The sequence below is a fragment of the Rana temporaria genome, chromosome 3 (assembly GCF_905171775.1).
Source record: "Rana temporaria chromosome 3, aRanTem1.1, whole genome shotgun sequence".
Classification (NCBI taxonomy): domain Eukaryota; kingdom Metazoa; phylum Chordata; class Amphibia; order Anura; family Ranidae; genus Rana; species Rana temporaria.
Window position 1 is genome coordinate 459,529,077 of NC_053491.1, and position 27,172 is coordinate 459,556,248.

General features: G+C 44.0%; 1 protein-coding gene across 1 annotated transcript; it reads right to left on the reverse strand.

The window, feature by feature from the left end:
- Window positions 1-312: 312 nt before the first annotated feature.
- LOC120933508 (NXPE family member 3-like) lies at window positions 313-26,545 on the reverse strand. The gene is made up of 5 exons (XM_040346749.1): window positions 25,908-26,545; window positions 25,601-25,821; window positions 8,987-9,057; window positions 6,299-6,514; window positions 313-942 (listed from the first exon to the last, which is right to left on the reverse strand). The coding sequence occupies exons 1-5, from the start codon at window positions 26,352-26,354 to the stop codon at window positions 410-412; spliced, it is 1,488 nt and encodes a 495-aa protein (XP_040202683.1). The 5' UTR covers window positions 26,355-26,545; the 3' UTR covers window positions 313-409.
- Between the last annotated feature and the right edge of the window lie 627 nt (window positions 26,546-27,172).

Sequence of the window (27,172 nt, forward strand, 5' to 3'; positions counted from 1 at the left end):
TCACCAAAGCCCCCCAACAGGGCTGAAAAAAAGAAAAGAAAAAAAGAATAAAAAAAAAAAAGAATAAAACAATTATTGTAGAAAATAATAAAAAAAATAAAAGAAAAAACACACTGACACGGTCCACCCCCCCCCCCCCCCCTTAAACAAAAGAAAGCATTATAAATAAAAAATATATATATATTGTAAAAAATTAAAAACAAATTGTTAAAGATAAAAAGAAAAAAAACTACTGACACATGTGCTGCTGTCACATGAGATTAAAAAAAAGTATCGGTATTCGGTATCGGCGAGTACTTGAAAAAAAGTATCGGTACTTGTACTCGGTCTTAAAAAAAGTGGTATCGGGACAACCCTAGTCTGTATGCAATTCCGACGCGCAGGGGGGACTACCTGTAAAGGCCATGTCTTATTTTGGACATATATAAGACAGAAAAAGGTCCACCTCATTCCTAATGACTTCTGGACCTGGGTGAAGATTGTTGGGCAGGTAGTGACATGATGTCATATCCCACACATCTATAATGGTGACCGCCATTCTCTTGAAGGTCGCCCTCAATAAGATGTCCAATTGAAGGAACAACCAGTCACTGATATGTACTGCGCTAGAACCTGTATTGGCAGATTTTATTATTACTGTGGTCTGAGGGCTACGGGAAAGGAGAGACTCAACTGCTTGACGAACTCTCTCCAGCCTTTCCAAGTAGACCATTACAGGGTAGGTAGTGAAATGAGCGAATAAGGTTATCACAATTACAGTCTGAGGTCCTCCACCAATCCTAGACAGGTCAGCTGATTCATAGTGCAGGTCAGCCACCATGGTCTTACTGGTCCTCAGAGGGAGTCCATGAGCGCGCATTCGTAAGGCCACACCAGCATTGGGTTCCACCGCCAACAGAGGACCTGATTTATAAGTTCCATGTAAATCAATCCTCTTAAGACCTAAACAGAAAAAGAAATTGGTAAAAAGTAGATGTTGGATACAATTATTGAATATTTTTCCATTTTCCAGGGAATGAGAGTAAAAAAAAAAACCCTGTGCTTTGTCCATGAAGAGCAAAGTACATGTTAAAGCAAATGTAAACCTTTAAATTGAACTTCACTTATTTGGTTCCTTTTTGTTGACACTGGAGTCACTATCAGCAATCAGCGATAATACACTGAAACTGTACTAATGACTTTGGCTGGGAAGGGGTTAACATTAGGGTTGTCCCGATACCACTTTTTTAAGTGCCGATACGTTTTTTCAAGTACTCGCTGATACCGAATACCGATCCTTCTTTTTTTAAATCTCATGTAACAGCGGCACATGTGTCAGTATGTTTTTTTTTTTTTTTATCTTTAACAATTTGTTTTTAATTTTTTACATTTTTTTTATTTTTTTTTATTTATAATGCTTTCTTTTTTTTAGGGGGGGGGGGGGGTGGACCGTGTCAGTGTGTTTTTTCTTAATTTTTTTTATTTTCTACAATAATTTTTGTATTATTTTGTTTTTTTATTCTTTATTTTTTTATTTATTTTTTCAGCCCTGTTGGGGGGGCTTTGGTGAGATATCAGGGGTCTTAACAGACGTCTGACATCTTCCCTTTGAGACAGGGAAAGGGACTAGGGACACATGTTCCCCTTGTCCCTTTCTCAGCAGCATCAGCTGCGCTGAAAATGAAAGGAGAGAAGACAGCGTCTTCTCTTCATTCATAAACTGAAACATTTGTAAACACAGGTTACAATGTTTCAGTTATGTGAATGGACAGAGTCAGTGATCACTGACTCTGTTCATTCGGAGCAGTAAGGAGCCGGATTTACCGGCTCCTACCCTGCTCTCCATCCTGACATTTCCAGGGGGTGGAGGAGGAGCACGGAAGGGGAGAGAAACACGGCGGGATACATGGCGGCATACACGGTGGCATACACGGGATACACGGCGGGATACATGGAGACTGCAGCAAAATGGAGGGGGGCTGGAGGAGGACACGGGACAGTCAGCGGTGATCGTGTGTGGGGGAGTTACAAGCACCGATCACCGCTGATTTTAAAGCAGCTGAAAGCCGCGCGGGGGGAGGGGTGTAGGGAGAAGCAGAGAAATTTATTTTAAATCTATACAGCGGTGATCGGTGCTTGTAACTTCCCCGCGCACTGATCACCGCTGACAGTACAAGTATCAGGTGAAGCATCGGGAGCATTTGCCCGAGTACAAGTAAATGCTTGGTATCAGTCCCGATACTAGTATCGGTATCGGGACAACCCAAGTTAACATCCTTGGGCCATCAAGGGGTTAACTGTGTGCCTAATGCCGCGTCCACACGCTCTGAATTTTCGACAACAAATGTTCCATGGGAGCTTGTTGTCGGAAATTCCGACCGTGTGTAGACTCCATCGGACATTTGCTGTTGGAATTTCCGACAACAAAATTTGAGAGCTGGTTCTCAAATTTTCCAAGAACAAAACTTGCTGGCTATTGAACGTTTCTCGGCTCGTTGTACGTGCTGTATGTCACCACGTTCTTGACATTCGCAATTTCCGACAACATTTGTGTGACCGTGTGTATGCAAGACAAGTTTGAGCAAACATCCGTCAGAAAAAAAATCCATGTTTTTTTAGTCGGCATGTGCGATCGGCTGTAGGCGGCAAAACAGTGTGTAATGTGTGTTGCTCTTACTAACAGATCTGGCTGTTTTTCTACCTGCTCCGGCAGGACTCTGTGCTGCGATTGGCTACAGCCGATCCGCAGGTTTCAGCCATAAATCTTTGGCCCGAGATCTGTTGACAAAATCCAGCTGTGGCCAGTGACAGCGTGGATTAAGAGGGGGTGAGCACATGGGCATGGATGCCCATGACAGGCTGGATGCCGTACATGTCCTGTGCTACCTGCCTGCAGTAAATGTACTGTGGGTGGATGAGAAACAGTTAAAATTGCATGTGCCAGGCAAATGATGGCAAACTTTGATATCCTAAATTTTCCATAGGCAACACTTTAGCCCCTACATATCATCAGTTTATAAATATTCATGAATAATAGGCTTAGAATTATTGTTCACTCTCTATCGTGCGTTGTGATATGTAAAGTGTTGCACAATCAACATACACTATATTACCAAAAGTATTGGGACACCTGTCTTTACATGCACAGGAACTTTAATGGCCTCCCAGTCTTAGTCCGTAGGGTTCAATATTGAGTTGGCCTACCCTTTGCAGCTATAACAGTTCAACTCTTCTAGGAAGGCTGTCCACAAGGGTTAGGAGTGTGTCTATGGGAATGTTTAACCATTCTTCCAGAAGTGCATTTGTGAGGATAGGCAAGGTCTATAAAGACATGGATGAGTGAGTTTGGGGTGGAGGAACTTGACTGGCCTGCACCTTGTCCTGACCTTAACCCGAATGAACACCTTTGGGATGAATTAGAGCAGAGACTGCTATCCAGGTCTTCACGTCCAACATCATTGCCTGACCTCAAAAATGCACTTCTGGAAGAATGGTCAAACATTCCCATAGACACACTCCTAATCCTTGTGGACAGTCTTTCCAGAAGAGTTGAAGCTCTTATAGCTGCAAAGACTGGGCCAACTCAATATTGAACCCTGTGGGCTAAGACTGGGATGCCATTATAGTTAATGTGCGTGTAAAGGCAGGTGTCCCAATACTTTTGGTAATATAGTGTATGTCTCCTTAGGTGCTGCTGATACATGTGTTTATATTTATATATGCGTGTATGTGGAGGTGATCCAATTTTTTTGGGAGAAGGGGTATAAATGCTTGGATGTAACTTTTTTATAGTTTTTTTAACTAAACTTTTTTTATTATATAAGGGAACCAAATGTCCCCTATGTGATATGCTATGATAGGTCCTGTTTAATGAGGCATCATGGATTTTTGACACCTGATGTCTCACCTTCCCTCTATTGAAGCTAATTGAGTGCAGGCAATGCTCCATTAGCTTTTTCCCCAGCCACAGTGGACAGGGAAAGCGACAACAGAACTTGGAAGAGATGTAATACATTTTGCTTTCAGTTACTTACATTCATTCACTGGTCTCCCTAACCCCGGTGTGCCCAACCAGTGGCCCTGGGGCCACTTGTGGCCTGTGGAGCCCTCTGATGTGACCTGTGACCTCCTGCTCTGGAATGACGGGTTGGCGCACCCAGATTGAAGGTTGCCTACCCACTATTCCAGAGCATCAGTGTTGTGAATGAAGCAAGCGGTAGAGGAAGCAAACAGCTGCAGAGCAAAGCCACATAAGCCGTTGGTTCCTGTATATTGCAGACTCCTGTCATAGGTAGAGATCAAATGCACACCGCCTGGGACAGCAACAGCCGGCGATACCTGAATGGAAGACTGTTAATAAAGGTAAGCTTAGAACTAAAATCACAGTTTATATATGGGCATATCTGTTCTGCAGTGGTTACTGGGCTGATTTCAAATTGATCCGCAATTGTAGCGCAGAGTCGCCTGCGGCTTACCTGCACTGAGCCATATGCCGCGTACACACAACCATTTTTCATGACGAGAAAAATGCCATTTTTAAATTGGTCATTAAAAACGATCGTGTGTAGGCTCCAGAGCATTTTTCTCGACGTGAAAAATGGGCATTAAAAATTTAGAACATGCTCTTGTCGTTTTTCACGTCGTGAAAAACGGTCGTGTGTAGGCTTTAACGACGGGAAAAAAACATGCATGCTCAGAAGGAAGTTATGAGACGGGAGCACTCGTCTCATAACGGAAGTTATGAGACGGGAGCAAACTAGCGTTTGTAATAGAAGCGTTTGATAGCACATTCGTCACGCTGTAACAGATTGAAAAGCATGAAGACTGAAAAGCGCGAATCAGCAAAAGCAACCCAAAGGGTAGCGCCATCTGAATGGAACTTCCCCTTTATAGTGCCGTCGTACGTGTTTGCTCGAGCATTTTTTTATTCACGATCGTGTGTATGCAAGGCAGGCTTGACAAGAATCACGTCGAGAAAAACTTTGTTTTTTTCATTGACATTAAAAACGGTCGTGTGTACGCGGCAATAGACTTCTGGTTTTACCTGCGGGTTTGGTGCACTTTCTGAAAGTGTATCACACCTGTAGGGTATAATAGAATTCTATGGCAAAGTACAGCTAACCCGCAGAAAAGCCACAGGTGCACTGCACCCGTGGTGTGGGTAATATAAAAGCAGCCCGAGGCCCCTTTCTCCCGATCGGTCCGACCCAATTGGACCTCCATTCACCTTTATGGTGCAGGAGATTTATATGTCCGTTTTGCATATGCAGACCTGTCATCTGCCCACTCCACTCATTGTGGCCCGCGACTGGTTACTAAGTCGCTTAAGTGGCCCTCGCACTTCAAAAGGTTGGGCACCCCTACCCTAACCTTTATGTGGTGGCACCCACCATGCCAGTAGAAGGTTTGCAAGTGGGAGCACAGAGACCGGGTAACAAGGTGAGGGCACACGCAGGAGGAAGGGAAAATGCACAAGAGGTGTGTGGAAGTGATTGAGTGGCTGTACAGTCACCCGATCCCTTCCACCTGACATTCGGCTTTTCGGATTTACACACAGTGGGCTAGATTCACATACCTTTAGGCGGGCGTGGCGTATCTCCTATACGCTACGCCATAGTAACTTTGAGAGGCGAGTATGGTATTCTTAAAGATTTTGCAGCCGAATGTTGAAGCTGTAGGCGTGTTTTATGTATATTAAGTGTGACCCCACGTAAATGACGTTTCGATCGAACGGCGCATGCGCCATCTGTGGACGTATCCCAGTGCGCATGCTCCAAATGACGTCGGCAAATCGTCAATGCTTTCGACGTGAACGTAAATTACGGCCAGCCCCATTCACGGACGAGTTACGCAAACGACGTAAAATTTGAAAAATTTGACGCGGTTCCGACGTCCATACTTAACATTGGCTGCGCCATCTTTTTGGTGGTTTATCTTTACGCCTGAAAACCCCTTACGTAAACGGCGTATCTTTACTGCGACGGCCGGGCGTATGTTCGTGAATAGGCATATCTAGCTGATTTACATATTCTAGGCGTAAATCAGCATACACGCCCCTAGCGGCCAGCGTAAATATATTCAGTTAAGATACGACGGTGTAGGAGACTTACGCCGGCCGTATCTTAGCAACATTTAAGCGTATCTCAGTTTGAGCATACGTTTAAAGTTGCGAGTTGCTGCAGACTAATATCATGCATCAGTGACAGTGAAAAAGTTAACTGCAGCATCATGAAGACTTTGGTCTGGTACGGAAATGTTGGGAAACGCCTTACAAAATTGCAAACAAAATACAAATACGGTGAAGAAGATAAAACCTTACTTGGAATGAACATTTCCAGGTACTCGAACCACTGACGCAGTGTGGAGTCTCCAAACATGTGGATGTCTTTTCCTTTAAGGCATGCCAAGGCATCAGCTGGACGAGGGAAATGTCTAGCTGAACAAGTCAAACTGACCCAGGAGTTCAAATAGTAATATCCAGATGGTGTTGGAGATTCCAGGCCAGGCTTACAGGGTGGGAGGTTGGCTGTGAGGGCTGCAAAAGAGTGGGGGGAGAAAAAAATACACAATTTGGGAAAAGGTCAAATGAAAAGGTCACTCCAACCCAAATCTTTCACATGTGCTAGTACATTCACTACATGTGCTATTTTAGGAATAATTGTGGGCCAGATTCACAGAAAAAGTACGCCGGAGAATCTGCTGTTCTTTCAAATTTGCTGCGTCGTATCTTTATTTGGAATTCTCAAACAAAGATACGACGGCAACATGGCAAGTCTAACTATACGCCGCAAAACACCAGCTTTAACTATAAGCCGGAAAAAGCCGACTAGAGACGACGTAAAAGAATGCGACGGGCGCACATACGTTCGTGGATCGTCGGAAATAGCTCATTTGCATACCCGACGCAGAAAAGGACGCAAACTCCACCCAGCAGCAGTTCTTCTAAAGTACTGTTCAGTATGCCCCAGAGGAGAGGTGAGCCCCTAAGGCCTTGTACACACAAGAGGATATCCTCTGGCGGATTTTGATCTGATGGCTGTACACACGATGACGCTGCGACGTGCGCGACCCTGGAAGGTAAATACTTCCACGCATGCGTCGAATCATTACGACGCATGCGAGGGATGGGGATCGGTCGGACTTATCCGGTGAGTCTGTACAGACGACCGGATCAGTCCGCTGGACTGGATTCCAGCGGATAGATTTCTTAGCATGCTAAGAAATTTTTATCCTCTGAAAATCCGTCGGCTGGATTTTTATCCGCCTGAAAATGTCCGCTAGGCCGTACACAGGACCGGATCTATCTGCTGGAACTGATCCGCGGATCAATCCCAGTGGATCGATCCGGTCGTGTGTACAGGGCCTAAGAATTTCTGCTGGGAGATCAATTGCTAAAGCGAATAGCAGGGGTGATAGCGGACATCCCTGCCTAGTCCCCCTTTAAATGGGTCAGATATACAGCCGTTGACTTGTATATGGGCCTGCGGGTCAGTAAATAGAATTCTAATCCAGGAGATAAATGTTTCTCCAAAGCCAAATTTCTGCAAAACCTGAAATATATAGGGCCATTCAATTGAGTCAAATGCCTTGTGTGTATCCAGCCCCAAAATAACGAAATCTGCGTACGTTTATATAAGTAGATTTACCAGGTATGAGTTTGGATGAATACGTTTAGACACGACTGAGTTCAATCAGAACGCTAGAAGTTTGGAAAGGATCTCATGTTAATCACGAAATTTGGATGAAAGGATTCACAGTAGTAAAGATCCAACAAGTACTTTTTTGATGCTATTCATTTTCATGTCTAAGGGTAAAACAAATATTGCCTAAGCACAATTTTGCAACTTTTTTAAATTTTTTTACTCTTTTTTTTCCAATACTTTATTTTAAGACACAATTTTCAATTTTGACATGTTTTAGTAAAATTGTACATATCATCACAACTACTTTGTGTATCCACGTAGATTATACCTTGTTTTTTTCAGGATCAATTGGGCTTGTATTTGGTGGTAACTAGTATTAGGTATCTCCTGATTTTTTAATTATCAAAGAGCCAAAATAGTCCAAAAAAAAATGTTTTTTTTTTAAAATGTAACTTTATACAGTGGTACCTTGAATTACGAGCATAACTTGTTGTAAAAGAGTGCTTGTATTTCAAAGCACTTGTTTATAAAAGCGAATTTTCCCATAGGAAATAATGGAAACTCAGATAATCGGTTCCAATGGCACTGCTAGTGTATGCAGTACTTCATGTAACCAGAGGGGGGGCGCCAGAGACATTCTGAAACACTAGGCGAGCACTCGGAGCCATTCCGGGTCCCCATCGTTAGTATGAGATCCTGGGCTCTTGGGTGAGACCCTGGTAAGTACAAAGACAGGTACACCTATATGCAGCCACAGACTCTGTTGGCATGGCAGTGGGTGTCACAGACATTTCTTAATTCTTAAAGGGGCTGTAAAGGTTTGTTTTTTATTTTATAAATAGGTTCCTTTAAGGTAGAGCATTGTTGGTCCACTTACTTTTTCCTTTGATTTCCCTTTTAAAAAATGTTTCTTTGTTTTCTTTGTCTTAATTTCTCACTTCCTGTTCCTCCTCAGTAAGCTGTTCTGGCTGACTAACCCCAATGGATGATGGGGGCAAGCTTACTGAGGAGAAACAAGAAGTGAGAAATTCAGACAAAGAAAAAAAAACATTTAGAAGGGAAATGGAAGGAAAAGGTAAGTGAACCAACAATGCACTAGCTTAAATGAACCTATTTAGAAAATAAAAAACAAACCTTTACAACCCCTTTAAGGTCAGAATTTCTATAACAGATACTGTAAATGGTATGTGTTTCTTTTAAAACACAAGGTGGCACCTACTATTTGTGTGAAAAAGGGTTTACTGTAGCGTTATCTGACACCTGCTAAGACTGCAGTCCTACAACAGGAAAGCTGAGATACAATAGGTAAAATAACTGCAACCTTCTAGCATTTAGTTAAATTAAGATTACCCTAAAATTCTTACCCACTGAACTGTTATCTGAATTCACCTTGATAGGAGGAATTGACCCTTTGATTACCTGGAATGTAACAGAGCTGAAAAAGAACAAGAGTTTGAATTTTAGCAATGGCAAATTAACACCTATTAGTAGTGTGAGAAGATGTCCCTGGTTTCCAGTAGGCATGTGCATTTTGTTTCGTTCCGAAACGAAATTCGGACAAATTTTTCATTATTCGGACATTCGGATGCATACGAATTCCTGAATTGTAATATTAACGAATTTTACCGAATCCGAACGAACGTTTTCGAATCGAAAACCCGCGGACGAAATTCGATCGAACATCGAAAACAAATTCTATTCGAATCGAATTCGAAAACAAATTCTATTCGAATCGAATTCGAAAACAAAAGAATACAATAAAATAGAATATAAAATAATAAAACAATAGAATGAAAGTCAAAGAATAGTAAAGAACAGAATGGAATTTAATAGAATGTAATTAAATACAATAGAATATGACCTGGCTTCTTCTATCTATCTTCTATCTATCTTCCATTTTCTGAAATTCGAAATTCATATAGAATGAACTCAAATTCTAATAGAAAAATATTAGAAGAGTAGAATAATAATATATATGTATATGTGTATATATATATATATATATATATATATATATATATATATATATATATATATATATATATATATATATATATATTTTTTTTTTATTCTACTCTATTCTAATATTTTTCTATTCGAATTTGAGTTCATTCTATATGAATTTCGAATTTCAGAAAATGGAAGATAGATAGATAGAAGATAAATAGAAGAAGCCAGGTCATATTCTATTTTATTTGATTACATTCTATTAAATTTCATTCTGTTCTTTACTATTCTTTGATTTTCATTCTATTGTTTTATTATTTTATATTCTATTTTATTGTATTCTTTTTTAGAAATCGATTTATATTTTTTAGATTTTGATTCAAATTTGCTTTCAATTTTCATTCAAATTTGTTTTTGAATCGAATTGTTTTCGAATTCGATTCAAATAGAATTTGTTTTCGAATCCGATTGAAATATTATCGAATTCGACCGGATTTTTCGAAATTCGGTCGAAAACGAATTTAACACATGTAACAAATCTAACTTAACGAAATTAATTAAATAACGAATTAAAACGAAACAAAACACATTTTTCCCTTTTTCACATGCCTAGTTTCCAGGACAGTCCCCAGAATGAGTGTGTCCTCGTCTGCACAGCATGCCCAGAACCCTCCCCTCTTTTAAGGCTGTATTCACACCTGAGAGTAGCACCTTTGACATTTTTCCGGAATTTTTTCACACGTTCTTATGCGCGACTTGCACACATTTTTGAGCTTTGCAGTTTTTCTATTAGCCAATAGTGAAAACTATCATTTGTTGCATCATTTCTTGCTAGTTTTTTTTATTTATTTATTTATTTGCTTTTCCATTAGCTTCTATTTATTTTTTATTTGTTATTATTCATTTTATTATTACTTTTTTTGTTAGAGTAAGGCCCCATACACACGAGAGGATTTATCCGCAGATACGGTCCAGCGGACCGTATCCGCGGATAAATCCTCTCGAGGATTTCAGAAGATTTCTATGCGATGGCGTGTACACACCATCGCATTGAAATCCCCGCTGAAATCCTCTGCCGATGACGTGTCGCGCCGTCGCCGCTATTATGACGCGGCGACGGGCGCGACGCTGTCATATAAGGAATTCCACGCATGCGTCAAATCATTACGACGCGTGCGGGGAATCCCTTTGGGCGGATGGATCCGTTAAGTCTGTACAGACGAGCGGATCCATCCGTTGGAATGGATTCCAGCAGATGGATTTGTTGAGCATGTCAGCAAATATCCATCTGCTGGAAATCCATCCCAGGGGAGATTTATCTGCGGATAAATATCCGACGGAGTGTACACACCATAGAATCTATCCGCAGAAACCCATTTGATGGGATTTATCTGCGGATAGATTCTATGGTGTGTATGGGGCCTAAGGTGTTAGAGTTAAGGTTAGGATTCAGATTAGAGGGTTGGGGTTAGGGGTTAAGGTGTCAGGTACCTTGGTTGGAGGCCGAGTTGACTGAAGGGCTTCCCTTTCGGCTCTGGTCCGAGCACCCCTGAATGTGGTGACAGAGGTACATGGCTCAAAGAAGCACAGGTGTAGGTAGCTTGATAGCAGATGACTGCCACAGTCATGGAAGTTTTCAAGGTGAGTCGGGGTCATACACGGTAGGACAACAGGGTGGTCAGGAGAAGCCTATGTGTCAGTGCAGCCTAAGCTAAGGAATAGTATATAAATAATTAACCCCTATACTTAACCTCTAACACTTAAAATAATAATAATAATAATAATAATAATAATAATAATAAATATCAAAAACTCCCTAAGCCTAGCACAAAATAAATAAATAAATTATTATTATAAATAATAATGTATGTAATATTTTTTAAGGTTAGGGATTAATTATCATTTATTTATGTATTATTACATAGTTACATAGTTACACAGGTTGAAAAAAGACACAAGCTACAGCCGGGGAAAAAATTCCTTCCTGATCCCCCGAGATGCAATCGAATTTTTCCCAGATCAACTTTACCTATAAATGTCAGTACCCAGTTATATTCTGTATATTTAGGAAAGTAACCAGGCCTTTCTTAAAGAAATCTACTGAGCTGGCCAGAACCACCTCTGGAGGGAGTCTATTCCACATTTTCACAGCTCTTACTGTGAAGAAACCTTTCCGTATTTGGAGATGAAATCTCTTTTCCTCTAGACATAAAGAGTGCCCCCTAGTCCTTTGTTGACTGTAAAGTGAATAACTCAACACCAAGTTCACTATATGGACCCCTTATATATTTGTACATGTTGATCATATCTCCCCTTAATCGCCTCTTCTTAAGAGTGAATAAATTCAGTTCCTCTAATCTTTCCTCATAGCTGAGCTCCTCCATGCCTCTTATCAGTTTGGTTGCCATTCTCTGCACTTTCTCCAATTCCCCAATGTCCTTTTTGAGAACTGGTGCCCAAAACTGAACTGCATATTCCAGATGAGGTCTTACTAATGATTTGTACAGGGGAAAAATTATCTCTCTCTCTCTCTCTCTCTCTCTCTCTGGAGTCCATACCGCTTTTAAGAAAGGACTTTGCTCGCTTTGGAAACCGCAGCTTGGAATTTTATGCTATTATTGAGCTTATGATCTACCAAAAAAAAACAGAACCTTCTCCACTACGGATCCCCCCAGTTGTACTCCCCCTAGTATGTATGATGCATGCATATTCTTAGCCCCCAAGTGCATAACTTTACATTTATCAACAATAAACCTCATCTGCCACATAGTCGCCCAATTAGACAGAGCATTGAGGTCGGCTTGTAAATTGGAGACATCCTGTAAGGACGATATTCCACTGCAGGGATGGACTGGCCATTGGGACTACAGGGAGTTTCCCGGTGGGCCGATGGCTCAGTGGGCCAGCTTCAGTGACAGCGGACCGCCGCCCCCCCTCCGCTCACCTCCTCTCCATCCCTGCAGCGCTCACCTGGGGGGAACAGAGAAGCAGGGGGAGGACCAGAGGAGCAGGGGGGACAGAGGAGCATGGGGGAGGGGACAGACAGCTGACTCAACAGCTATGGCCTGGGAGTTTCTCACTTCTGCCTAATCTTGTCCCATAAGGGGGGGCGCCAAACTGATACTTTGCCCCGGGTGAAATAATGTCTAGCTTCCCCACTGGTACTGCCTATAAGAGTAAGAGTACCAGCTGTTCTACTCTAATAAAGCAGAGTGGCTAGTGAAGGTGGAGAGGGGGCTTGGGTGGCGGGGGGGGCGGGTGCGGGAGTTGTCCGGCCGCCATGAGAGAGACCTGTCAAAGTGGGCCAGTCTGGATGAAGTCCAGGGCCGAATTTTTGTCCCAGTCCAGCCCTGTTCCACTGCATAGCTTGGTGTCATCTGCAAAGACAGAAATTTTACTTTTGATCCCAGACCTGATATCATTTATAAAGATATTAAAAAGTAAGGGTCCCAGCACTGAACCTTGGGGTACACCACTGATAACATTGGACCATTCAGAGTAAGAATCATTAACCACGACTCTCTGAATTACGTATTTTAGCCAGTTTTCTATCCATTTACAAACTGATATTTCCATTCCTGTAGACTTTACCTTACACATGAGCCGTGTGTGCGGAACTGTATCGAACGCTTTTGCAAAATCCAAGTATACCACGTACACTGCCACGCCTTTGTCCAAGGTTTTACTTACCTCATAAAAAGAAATCAGGTTTGTCTGACAACTTCTGTCTTTCATGAATCCATGCTGTCTGTTGCTTAAATAGTTTTTTCCAGCAAGAACTCATCTATGTGGTCTTTTATTAAACGTTCCAGTATGTTCCCAGCTATAGAAGTTAAACTAACAGGTCTATAGTTACATGGTAAAGACTTTGGCCCAGATTCAGGTACGATTTGCCCCTTTTTTACGGAGGCACCGGGCAGCGTTTTTGCCCTGCGCCCCCGCAAATTATCTGCGCTGCGCGCGATTCACGGAGCAGTAGCTCCGTAAATTGCGTGTGCGCTCTTTAAAATTGCCCTGCGTAAGGGCGCCTAATGTAAATGATCCCGTAGGGGGCGGGAATCATTTAAATTGGGCGCGCTCCCGCGCCGAGCGTAGAGCGCATGCTCCGTCGGGAAACTTTCCCGACGTGCATTGCGGCAAATTACGTTGCAAGGACGTCATTTGCTTCCAAGTGAACGTGAATGGCGTCCAGCGCCATTCACAAATCACTTACGCAAACGACGTGAAATTCAAATTTCACGACGCGGGAACGGCTAAAGACGCCATACGGAAACTCCGTAACTTGCGTACACAGGGCCCGCGCAACATTGTGAATCGGTGTTAGTATGCAATTTGCATACTATACACTGAGCACAATGGGAGCGCCCCCTAGCGGTCATCGCAAGAATGCAGCCTAAAATCTGCGTGGCATAAGAGCCTTATGCCACGCAGATTTTAGGCTGCAGTCGGTGTTACGATGTTCCTGAATCAGGAGCATTCGTAACGCCGGAGCAAGTAAGCAATTGCGCTGTGTAACCTATGGTTACGCAGGCGCCCTTGCTTCTTGAATCTGGGCCTTTGTTCCTTTTTTACATATTACATATGTAGCACTACCCCCGAAGGAGCTGCTGGTTTGTTTTGAGTGGCATGTTACCTCTATTACTTAGCCTAGGGTACTTGATGAGAGTTGAGAAAAGAGTTCAATGTCCACACTTTAGTCTTCTTTTTCTGTGCTTTATTTACCCAACGTGGTAAAAGGAATAAAAGTAATAGTTGAAGAGGTGGAAGGGTAGTAGGTACATATGTATAACTTTTGTTCGGAAGCACTCCTGCTTTCAGCAACGCAACTCTCGTCGCCACTCTAACCAGATTGGGTATTGCGCACCTCTCTCACTAGCCTAGCAGCCAGGGTGTCACACGGAACTTTAGCAAAGTCTCTGTCACAGACCTTCCCAAAGGTGGAGATATATTCGGTCCAGAATCCTCTCAGCATAGGATTAAGCACCCTGATCTCCTCTTGAAATAGATTGTTGTGAAATCAGAGCTGACAGGCGACCTTCACTTGGCCTCTCAGTATTAGTGCGTCCCTCAATGAAGTTCAAGGCTTCTCCTGAGTGTACCAGCCTTCTGCTCAGTGCTCTCCAGAATAGGTGCTTCATTCTGTGGCTTTCTCCCTCTAGGACGGACAGCACAGGACCACTCTGCAAGCGTAGACCCAGCCTAACTACCGGACCTACTTGATAGAATACAGCTCCAGACCAACGTGGTCCCAGAGCCAGGAACACTTGAACACGCACCCCCCGACCATGAGGGCCACACTCGGGGGGTGGTGAGACGACTGACCAGGAACGGACCACGACGACCCAGAACTAATGACGTCTGTCCCTTAAGTACTCTCCCCCAGCATGCACAGCGAGGTGATCAACCCCCACTGATTGGCTGCCGAGGAAAAACACCCAATACACCTTGACACGACTGCTGCCACCCTCGGCCTGGGGTGGGACCAACACCCCAGACAACAATAGTGGTCACTCACAGTAAAGCCACGGCTGGAACAGAGGCCCAAATTTGGTAAAACAATACAGTCGGAGGTAGTTAAATCTCTGACTACCCTCTAAATTTAAGGCAGCGCCAGCTATGAAAGTAGCAGGCCGCTACATAAATTTTTACTTATTACATTATATTAAATTATTTTATTTATTTATGATTATTTTTATTTATTTGCGAATGGCGCGTTTCTATTAATTTCTATCTAAATAAAAACGCGCCACAAAAGCTTAAATCTGCCCAATTCGAGCGACAAAAAAAGCTCCAGAACTTTTTTGAGCTTCAGGCGTCTGGCTTCAGGCGACCTGGAGTGGAGATGTGAACCGTCTTCATAGAATTTTTTTTTTTCTCCTCAAGTGTTTTGGAGCTTTAAGCTTCCAGCTACAAAACACTGACGTGTGAATAGGGCCTCAGACTTGGCATCCCTGCTTTAAGAGGCATTACATTGTGTCGTAATCCACGGACAATCGGACTCCGATGAAGGATAGTACAGAGAAAATAGTGTTGATTTACTGCATTGGCTACCTGTTTCTGTTGTTGTCATTGCCCACCTGAGGAGGAAGGGGTGGTCTCTTCATGTTGATGAAGTCGGCAGGCAATGCAATCTAAATGGTCCACTGGCATCACATAAATCATAATGCCTCTAACCCACCTTCAGGCTTTTGCGCATATCACACGGGGATGGACTGGTCTGGAGTATGTCCTGACCTACCAAGATACTATATGGTCATGGTTCATGGCCATTGATGGTCACGATACAAAGGTAAAAACGTATGTTTTTTTTTCCCTTTAGGAATTATTTCTAATGAAAATATTTATTACCATATGGAATTAATTCACACAGTGCCTTGAAAATCACCTTTTCTCCCTGGCTGAAGCAGGCAGATGATATCATGCTCTCCACCTCAGCCAATCTGAGGAAGCTTTGTGTTCATCCAAAAAATACAAATACGAGACAATTTGATCCTGTGAAAAGCTAGGCAAACGCTCAACCAAAATTGAAGTTGTTCTGGAAACATGACAGGAAGTCCCAGTCCCACTGGCAGAACAAAGCACCGTATACTGTATGTAGCTGAGGGTACATCCAGTTGGACACAGTGGCCCAGATTCAGGTAGATTTGCCCATTAGTTGCACATGTGAAGAGCAGCTGATTTGCTCTGCGCTGGGGCAAATTGGAAAGATTGCTACCTGATTCAGCATTCCTTTTGTCTGCTAACTTGCTCCTTTGTAAGGCAAAAATCAGGGCCTAAGGCAGCGCAAGTGAAAGTGGGTGTGCCCTATGCAAATGATCTTTTTTCCACTCAGCAGTGGTTTGCACCTATTTTCAGGGCAAATTCTGCCCACCTGCTTGCACTGAGCAAATAAATAGGGGCAGACCTGCGCAGGTCCTGTGCAAAATTACATCCTGCTTGTTCCACCCCCCCCCCCCCCTGAGCAAGGTAATTTTGCCCTTTTTTCTGAGATGGCACCTCCTGATAAGAAAAAAAAAAGAAAAGCACATTTTGTCTCCGCTGAGATGGATATACTGCTTGCGGCACTGACGCGCCATACTGCCGTTCTTTTTGATTCAGAGCGGAAGAATACCACCGTAGCCCAAAGGAGGGCAATATATGAGGCTATTACATTGGACATAAATGCCCTGGGCATTGAGGAGAGGTCCTGGGAGGACATCCAAAAAATTTTTACTGACATGCGTCGTCGAGTCAGGGACAAAATTGTCCTAATCAGAAAGCATAGCAGGGGCAAGGGAGGAGGACCAGCCTGCTCTTTACGATTAAATCCACAGGAGGAGGTTATCGCACAGAGTTTAGTGCTGGAGCAGGTGGAGGGACTCCCAGGCTATGACTCCACTGTTGGGGACTTGGGGACTGGTAAGTTTTTTTTCTCATATTTGCTGTGTATCATGGGAGGGGGTAGAAGGGAACACATGAGGGGGTAGAAGGGAAGATGTAAAAAGTTTTTATTTCTCATATATGCTGTGTATCATGGGAGGGGGTAGAAGGGAACATGTGATAAGTGTGGTGCTCCAGCAACATATTGTTGATGATGAGGCTGGGCCATCGTCAGCTGTAGGGCACCCCACGCCATCCCCAGAACATCATGGGGTCCAGTCAGGCCCCCTGCAGATACTGGGCATGTTGGTGGAGGAGGATATCGCCCATAGTCCATCTAGGGAGGAGGAAGTGGTGGAGGAGTCCATTATCCTCAACCTGGATGAATCTGTGTACCTCCAGGGGGATCCCACCATCCCTGACCTCCCCACCACCCCCCGACCATAACGTCATCCCCCTCCAGGGCAAGCCCCTCCAGTGTCCCCCCTCCAGTGTGGCCCCCTCCCCTTCTCCCTCAGTTCGTGTCCCAGCCTCTCCTCCAAGGAAGGCTCTATGTAAAACGAGGGGTGTAACCTCCAGCCTCCGTGAAGGTCTGCAGGAGGAGCAGGCCCGGCAGACCCGCCATATAGGGGACATGGTGGGAGACTTGAGGCGGGTGGCGGACAGCCAGGCATCCTCCTCCTCCTCTCTGTAGCAGGCCCTCACCCTGCATGCTGACCGGGGGATACGAGATACTGAGAGCTTGGAGGAAGTCAGTGCCAACTGTGGAGCCATGGTCACCTGCATGGTCGAGCAGCAGGGTGCCATCGCTTTGCTAACAGCGGAGGTGAGCAGGTTGGCAGGTGCGGTGGAGGCCAACACTGCTGCTGTGCGGGAGGAGGGGAGATTAACCCGGCGGCAGCAGAGGACCAATACCACCCGGCAGCTGCGGATGTTGGCCCAAACCAACAGCGTGCTCACCCGCCTGGCCAACGCCATGGAGGGCATGCAGGCACCACCTGCCAGGAGTGAGGAAGTAGGGGTTGATGCTCCCCCACCCCATGCTCCATCCCCACCACAGGCTCCATCCTAAGCCCAGGCTCCATCCCCACCACAGGCTCAACCCTGCAGACTGAGGAGCCAGAGCCGGGGCACCCTTGGCACAAGGATGTCCAAAAAAATATATATATATATTTTCCTTTTATTTTTTGTATTTTTTACCTATCCCTTGCTGCTCATATAATGAGCCTTTTAAATTTATTTTGATTATTCTTATATTATTTTTTTGGGGGGATATTTTTTTTTTGCTCAGATTAGGAGCTTTTCTATATTTAGTTTATGCTCAAAGTTTTTTTTTTTTTGTTTGTTTGTAGTCCCTACACACGGTGAGGAGTGCTGTAGTTGCTCTCCAGCTGACCTGTGGCCATCTGTTGCTAACTTGCCCCTGCTTTTATAAAGTGCAAATTTGCCCCGGCCAAACAGCTTGCGCGCTTTGGGAGCAAAATGCTCCTCACCACGCAAGTTTATGAATCAGTGGCAGTTCATTTGCATATTTGCTGAGGGAAAACCATGAGAGCGCAAGTTGCTCCCTGAGCAAAATTGCCCCTTAATTGCGCCGGGGCAGAGAAACTGCCTCCGTGCAAAAATGCCACATTTCAGGCTTAGCTTGCTTTCTGGGTCACCCGCAAATTTGCCTGTGAGCAAATCCGTACTTGCGTGGCGCAAATCACACTTGCTCCCGCGCAAGTCGTACCTGAATCTGGGCCAGTGGTTGCATGTGTTTGTTAACAAACTCATTTGTTTGAACCAGTTTGGCCAAAATAACTATTTAAAGTTCACCAAAACATGGAGGTCAGTTTTAGGTTTTTGTTTATGTAAAGGTAAGGTTTTCATACTATAATAATCTAATATTTTATAAAAAAAAAAAAAAAAAAAATGTATAATAAGTGGAGGATACCCTATCTATCCTCAGTTTCAAATATCTCATGAAGAGTGGTGTCTGGATAAATGTACCACAAGAGACAATTTGATGGTGGGAGTATCTGGCCTAAGATTAGCTCACATGTGTTGTTTGTTGAAAAATGCACCTTGTTTACAAACTTCAACAGCTCAAGATGAAATTTACACAAAACTGAATGGCCCATCACAGTGACTCATCCCTTGTCTGAAGTTTAAGGCTGCATTCACAAATAGGCGACAAAACGCCCTGAAGCGCGACGCTCGATACGCTGGAGGGGTGAATTTCCGTACGCCTGGCCGCCTGAAAACAAGTCCGACCCTTTTTTCAGGCGGCATTGGCGTTCGGCATAGACGGCAATGGAAATAATTTGTGAGAAAAAATAAAAAAAGTTAAACAAATCGCGGCAAAATACGCCTCGTACGCGGCGTTACAGTATGAATGCAGGCCTAGAGTCAAACAAAGCGACCTCCCAAGGCAAGTAGTGACTACTGTGCTGCCTCTCTAGGCTGCATTCACACCTAGGCGCCCGACGCCTGACGCTGAAATACGCTGGAGGGGTGATTAACATTGTCGGCTATGGAGATGGGTCACATCTCCACAGCCTAACGCCGAACGCCGAAACGCCTGAAGCTCAAAACAAGTCCCCGGACCCTTTTTTTCAGGCGGCTTTCGGCGTTCGGCATAGCTGACAATGTTAAATCACCCATCCGGCGTATTGTAGGCTAAAAAAACGGCGTGTTTTGTCGCGACAAATCGCGGGACAAAACGCCACAATTTGTCGCGACAAACACGGCGTATTTTACCGCGATTTGCCGCGACAAAACGCGGCGTTTTTTAAGCCTAACATACACTGGAGGGGTGATTAACATTGTCGGCTATGCCGAACGCCGAAAGCCGCCTGAAAAAAAGGGTCCGGGACTTGTTTTGAGCTTCAGGTGTACGGCGTGAACCATCTCCATAGCCGACAATGTTAAATCACCCCTCCAGCGTATTGCAGGCTGCACTAGCTATGGGCTTCAGGCGTTAAAACGCCTAGGTGTGAATGGAGCCTTAGGGCCTGCTCACACCAGCTACATACTAAAGGCTGGTGTCCGCTGCAGAATTGACATGTGGTGCCCTGCATTGTTATAATGCAAGGCACTGTATACCTTTTTTCTTTTTATTGACGTGTCACAAAGTGACACTTAAAGCGGAGTTCCACCCAAAAGTGGAACTTCTGCTTGTTGTACCCCCCCCCCTCCGGTACCACATCTGGCACCTTTCGGGGGAGGGGGAAACAGCATGCCTGTCTTTCACAGGTATCCTGTTTCCACTTCTGGGAGCCTCAGCCGCAGGTGTTGACATCACCGCCCGAACTCCCTCCTCCTTCCACGTCCGCCGGGCCAGTAGGTAAGAGAAGCGTAGCCTCACGCATGCGCAGTAGGGTTCCCGGCTTGAAGTCGTAAGGCTTTACTGCCAGGTTCCCTTACTCGTAATGGAGGCGGCTTGCACACAACAGCTGATGGAAACATCAGCTGGGGTGCCGACATCGCTGGACTCCAGGACAGATAAGTGTCCGATTATTAAAAGTCAGCAGCTGCAGTATGTGCTGCTGCTGGCTTTTAATTTTTGCAGCGGTGGGCGGACATCCCTTTAATTCAGTCCTCTGCAGAGCAGTATATTGTGATGTGCTGCAGTTGCATCTAAAGCCGTGTGACCCTGAGAAATGCAGCATGTCTTCCTTTTTTCTGTATCACACATCACCGCTGCATTGTGGTATGCATGGGGCACATAGAAAACAAGTTTTTCTATATGCCATAGCGGTGACCATACTGTGAACGAGCCCTAAGAAAAAACATAGTGCTCTGGTAATCCTTTTCAGTAAAGGAAGGTTATTATTTATTGTTTGGAAGAATTAAAAACTGTGCTATTTAAATGGAGGTAACAAGCGGCAACTGAAATGTTATACAAACACCAAAGAACATATATGTAACGGGAAAAAGCTGTGCTATAAATTGAACCTGTGTGATATGTTACCATTAAGTAACTCACAGTCAAATATTATAATGAAAATAGGGTATTGTTAAGGCAAATCCTTAACACAAAAAGTTCTTATATGACAAAGGATGAAAAACCTATCAAAATCTTTTAATGAGAATGTGAATGGTGCATACACAAATACAATAGTATATCAACAACCACCAAGAAAATAATTAATCATCAAGCCTCATATGGATCATGCACTGAAGTCATCAAAAAATCCATATAGGACATTTAAAACCGGCGCTAAAGACCTACCCAGTAATAAAAACTGTATATCTCATGCAAATTCAAGCTGGGTCACGACAGTGAACACCATTGAAAGTCGACTAACAGCAAAGAACAAAAATGCACAGATATATTGAATAAAAATATATATAGAATTATCAAAATAAATTATCAAAAATATGTATACATGAGTGCATGAATACATGCATTAATGCAGGGGAGGGCTGGCAGGGGGGGCAGGGTGGAAATCTCCCCCTGGGCTGGTGACACTATGCACAGCCACTGGCTGCCACTACCAAATGCTGTTTTTGCAGAGCAGGAATATGCCTGCTGGAGCTCTGTTAACACAGGTTACGGCCGCTGCTCACCTCCCGCTGTGCAGCCCTGCCTGTGTCAGCTCCGAGGTAGATGGCTGCAGAGCTGAGCTATGTCTCGTCTCACACATAGCTCTGCCTCAGCGCACACCAGCGCTGACATCCCCTTCTCTCTCTGCACAGACACGAGGAGAGATAGAGCTCATCTGCTCCTCCTCCTTCTGAGTCTGCCCCACACACACTCCCCGGACATATGTGGGCACTGCACAGGAAGTTTGAACCCAAAAAAGCATCAGACAGCCTGCCTGCCCCTCAGCCTCCATCCTGGAAAGCTCACCCTCTCTAGTCTCTCCTGCCTCCCAGTGTATAAAAAGGGGTGCTCTGTGGACTTTGTTAAAGGGGAGGGGGGGCAGGCTTTGGTGAGCAGAGACCCTCTTTACACAATAGTCCACAGCATGCACCCTTAAATCAAGTTTCCCAGAACACACCTTACATCAGATCTGATGTATATGGGGTCTGTGCGGACTCTGATGTGAGGGGAGGCTCTGTGCGGACTCTGATGTAAGGGGGGCCTCTGTGCGGACTCTGATGTAAGGGGGGCCTCTGTGCGGACTCTGATGTAAGGGGGGCCTCTGTGTGGACTCTGATGTAAGGGGAGGCTCTGTGCGGACTCTTGTGGTCTTTTCCACTCTCCATGGGCCACTTGACTGGACTTGCCCCCCAGGCCTAAGGCTGCCAGCCCTCCCCTGCATATATGTAAGGCTATTTAATCTGAAAGGACATATGTGGGTGCATGGGTAAATGCACACAGACGTCATCCTCCTCCTATGGGATGGCAGCGAGAGTGATCTCTCTGTGTTTATGGACTCTCTTAATATCAACAATAGAGGTATCCATCTAAGTTATGAAGCCAGCCAGAAAAAAAAAAGTTTTTTTGGATTTGACGATTTCTGTCGGTGGAGATAGTTTTGTCACATCTACTTTTTTCAAATCCACCGACAGGAATTCGTTTATCCCGAATGATAGTTGCCATCATGCCTCCTGGCTTAAGTCAGTGCCGAAAAGCCAGTACTTGAGATTGAAGCGTAATTGCACGGAACAGACAACTTTTCTGGCACAAGCACAGGTTCTTACACAAAGATTTGTGGATAAAGATTACTCTCTAGAGTTCCTTACTAGTACCCTTGATCATGTAAAAAGTGTTGATAGAGCTAACTTACTAAAACAAAAAACTGATGGCTGTGGGAGTAACGCATTTCGTAATCCATTTATTACTAATTATTCCTGTTAGCATTCCAATATTAAACATATTGGCCCGGATTCACAAAGACTTACGCCGACGTATCTAATGATACGCTGCGTAAGTCTACGGATGTGCCGTCGTATCTATGCGCCTAATTCACAGTACAAGATACGCCTGAATTTTGACTTCCTACGACCGACGTAAGTCTCCTACGCCGTTGTATCTTGGGTGCATATTTACGCTGGCCGCTAGGGGCGCTTCCATTGATTTACGCGTTGAATATGTAAATGAGCGAGATACGCCGATTCACGGACGAACTTGCGCCCGTCACAGTAAGCTACGCCGTTTACATAAGGTGTACGTCCGGCGTAAAGATAAACCACCAAAAAGCTGGTCTAAGTCATGTTAGGGTATGTACCTCGGAACTGCCGTCGGATTTTACGTTGTTTACGTAAGTCGTAGGTGAATGGGGCTGGGCGTAGGTTACGTTCACGTCATATGAATTGAGCCGGCGTATCTTAGGGAGTATATGCAACGTGATTCTGAGCATGCGCGCGTATGCGCCATTCGTTCGGCCATTCATTTACATGGGGTCACAGTTAATTTTAATACAACACGCCCACTACCTTCCTAATTTGAATTAGGCGGGCTTACGCTGGCCAATTTACGCTACGCCGACGTAACTTACGGAGCAAGTGCTTTGAGAATACTGTACTTGACTCTCTATGTTACGTCGGCGTAGCGCAAATGAGATGCGCTACGCCGATCTAAGATATGCCGATCTACCTGAATCTGGCTAATTGTGAATAAACATTGGCATATTCTAAAGAATGATAACATTTTAAAAACTATTTTACCTGACAGACCCCAGGTGGTCTTCAGGGGGGCTCCCTCTTTGAAAGAGAAACTAGCCCCCAACATCCTCAACCCCCCAGCTATAAGATCTATGTTCTTTCCAGGACTTACTGGCTACTACCAATGTAGGAATTGTCAGGTTTGTTCTTTAAATGGCTGCAGGACTAGAAGAACCATCAACTTTAGCTCTAGTTGCACCTCTGAAGCCCTGTACACACGACTGGTTTGTCTGATAAAAAAGGACCGTTTTCATTGGACAAACCGATCGTGTGTGGGCCCCATCGGTTTGTTTTCCAGCGGTAAAAAAAAATAGAATGTGTTTTAAAATTTTCCTGTGATAAAAAACTGATAGAAAAAAAACAATCGTCTGTGTGGAACTTCATCGGAAAAAAATCCATGCATGCTCAGAATCAAGTCGACGCATGCTCGGAAGCATTGAACTTTGTTTTTCTCACCACGTCGTAGTGTTTTACACGGTCGGATTTTTGACTGATGGTGTGTAGGCAAGACTGATGAAAGTCAGCTTCATCGGATATCCGACGAAAAAATCCATCGGATTAGATTCCATCAGATATCCGATCATGTGTACAGGGCATAAGAGTTTCACTATCGAGCCTTTCATTACTTACTCCACGGTGGGAGTGGTTTATATGCTCCAGTGTCCATGCGGCCTGCAGTATGTGGGCAGGACCAAGCGCCCATTACGTTACGCCTCGGCAACTTTTACAGGCAAGTGCCGTATTCTCAAAAAACAGTTGCGGCGGCGTAGCGTAAATAGGCCGGCGTAAGCCCGCCTAATTCAAATTGTGAAGAGGTGGGCGTGTGTTATGTAAAACAGGCTTGACCCGACGTGACTGATGTTTTTCCCAAACGGCGCATGCGCCGTCCATGGAATTTCCCAGTGTGCATTGCTCCAAAGTACGCCGCAAGGACGTCATTGGTTTCGACGTGAACGTAAATGACGTCCAGCCCCATTCACAGACGACTTACGCAAACGACGTAACTTTTTCAAATTTCGACGCGGGAACGACGGCCATACTTAACATTGGTACGCCGCACTTACGCCACCATATAGCAGGGGTAACTATACGCCGGGAAAAGCCTAACGTAAACGGCGTAACTGTACTGCGTCGGTCGGGCCTACGTTCGTGAATTTGCGTATCTTGCTGATTTACATATTTCGAAGCGTAAATCAGCATACACGCCCCTAGCGGTCAGCGTAAACATGCAGTTACGATCTGACGGCGTAAGAGACTTACGCCTGTCGGATCTAATAGATATCTATGCGTAACTGATTCTAAGAATCAGGCGCATAGATACAATCGGCTGGACGCAGAGATACGTAATTGATCTGTAATTAAGAGATCACATCTATTCGGTAAGCGGCAGTGTGTACTCAGGTGGAGGCATTTTCTATTATCACTTTTCCTTGAGTGCTGTGGAGTATTTGTCACCGTGGATGCTTCAAGGCTATTACTTACATCAGGGATCCTAAAGCTACGGCCCTCCAGCTGTTGCGGAACTACACATCCCATGAGGCATTGTAAAACTCTGACATTCACAGACATGACTAGGCATGATGGGAATTGTAGTTCCTGAACAACTGGAGGGCCATAGTTTGAAGACCCATGACTTACATGGACTTTTTCCTATTTTTTGTTCATAATCTCCAATCACTGATATTGACTTTACTGTGATCACTGAGGTTTTTTCTGTGTTTTCATTTTCATTTTTATATTTCGTTTTTTTGCACACGGACTGATATTCCAATTTCACTGTTTTTCACTGATTCATTTTCCTTGATGAATAATTATTGTCTTGATGGTTGTTGATACTACAGTATTTGTGTATGCACCATTCACATTGACAGATTTGGATTGGTTTTTCAACCGTTGTCATATAAGAACTTTTTGTGTTAAGGATTTGCCTTAGCAATACCCCTTTTTCATTATTTGATTATTGTTATTCTAGGGTTTTTCTTTCATTATTTAGTATATTTGCAGACTTAATATGCATTTAACAAATTATACAATGTACAGGCATAAAATATATAAATGGTTATAGTCTTGCTTACCCACTTAGAAGAGAATCTTCCTGGGCATTGGTCACTGTTCGCGTCCCACCCATTGAGTGATGGATCCAGGAGTCACAGGGGAGCTTTTTTGGCCTCACACACTGCCATGTGTCACCACTAACTGGGTCTCGGTACTTGCACACATCCTTTCCTTTAATCTCCAGGTTGCATTCCACTACCTCGCCGCTCCCATTATAGTAAAAATAGCCTTTAAAATACACCTTCAAAGTAAGACAAAGTGCAGGTGTTAGATCTTTTTGGCCAAAATAAAAAAAAATGCTTTTAATTTTAAATGATCATAATTCACCTTTTCTGGATAATTCTCCCTTTTCTTCTTTAAAATATCCACAGCTTCACTGGAGTGGAAGAGTATGATGTGGATGTGGGCTTCTCCTGGCCATGGAAGCAAGAAGGTAGCCAGATAGCTGCCGTTGCCATAGTCGTTTACTTGTCCAGTGACTCCAGCCTTCAAAACTGGGTTATGCAACTTGACCCTGAAGAAGTCTCCACCGTACTCTTTTGGGTGACCATAATGATCCCGAGCTGTGATGACCACTTGTAGTTTTTCTCCAACCTTGTAAGATTCTTGAGGATTCCACAGACGGTATTCGGACTTCTTGGGACTGGTTGAAAAATTGAAATGCTCCACAGTAGATGGAGGTGTTGGCCAGTCAATCATTTGGAGAAGTTTCTTAATTTTAGGATTAACAGTAGAAGAGGAGGTTGGAGAGGTCATTTTCTGATGCTGCTTCATCTTGGGAGAGGGTGGTCGGTATTTATATGACGAATCTGCTGTTAGGAATCTGTAAATAAACTATCAGTATCATAAATCATCAAAAAGGTCAATGAAACAAGAAAATTAAACAGCTCCATGAATGAATACACTTCGCTAAGACTAAACATTATAGATTAAAATCTACCATTGGCGAAAGTCTTTTAAATGTACCAGCGAGGGTAATTTTTACATAACATAATATGTAAACAAACAAAAAATTCATGCAAAGATATACACTTTATTACCAAAAGTATTGAGACACCTGCTTTTACACTAACATGAACTTTAATGGCATCCCAGTCTTAGTGCGTAGGGTTCAATATTGAGTTGGCCCACCCTTTACAACTATAACAGCTTCAACTCTACTGGGAATGCTGTCCACAAGGTTTAGGAGTGTGTCTATAGGAATGTTTGACTATTCTTCCAGAAGCCATTTGTGAGGTCAGGCACTGATGTTGGATGGGAAGGCCTGGCTCACAGTATCCGCTCTAATTCATCCCAAAGGTGTTTTATCGGGGTGAGGGCAGGACTACCGTGTTTCCCCGAAAGTAAGACCTACTCCGAAAATAAGACCTATCGCTATTTTTTAGGAGGGCTGCAATATAAACCCTACCCCGAAAATAAGCCCTAGTTTGGAATGCTTGTAAAATCCTATAATCCACTCTATTACAGTATTATTATAGTATTATATAATGTACAATGTGTGTGTTTCTGTAATATAATTGTGGGGAAGAGAGCTCCGGCGGGTCACAGAAGCACGGAGCGGCTCTATAACGAAGGTATTTGGCACAATTTTT

What these genes read in the sequence shown, in the direction of transcription:
- LOC120933508 (XM_040346749.1), bottom strand. Translation starts at nt 26,354, where the DNA reads ATGAAGCAGCATCAGAAAATGACCTCTCCAACCTCCTCTTCTACTGTT. An exon ending in GGGAGAATTATCCAGAAAAG is followed by an intron (nt 25,822 to 25,907) that starts GTGAATTATGAT and finishes CTTACTTTGAAG; the next exon opens with GTGTATTTTAAAGGCTATTT. An exon ending in CCTGGAAATGTTCATTCCAA is followed by an intron (nt 943 to 6,298) that starts GTAAGGTTTTAT and finishes TTTTCTGTTTAG; the next exon opens with GTCTTAAGAGGATTGATTTA.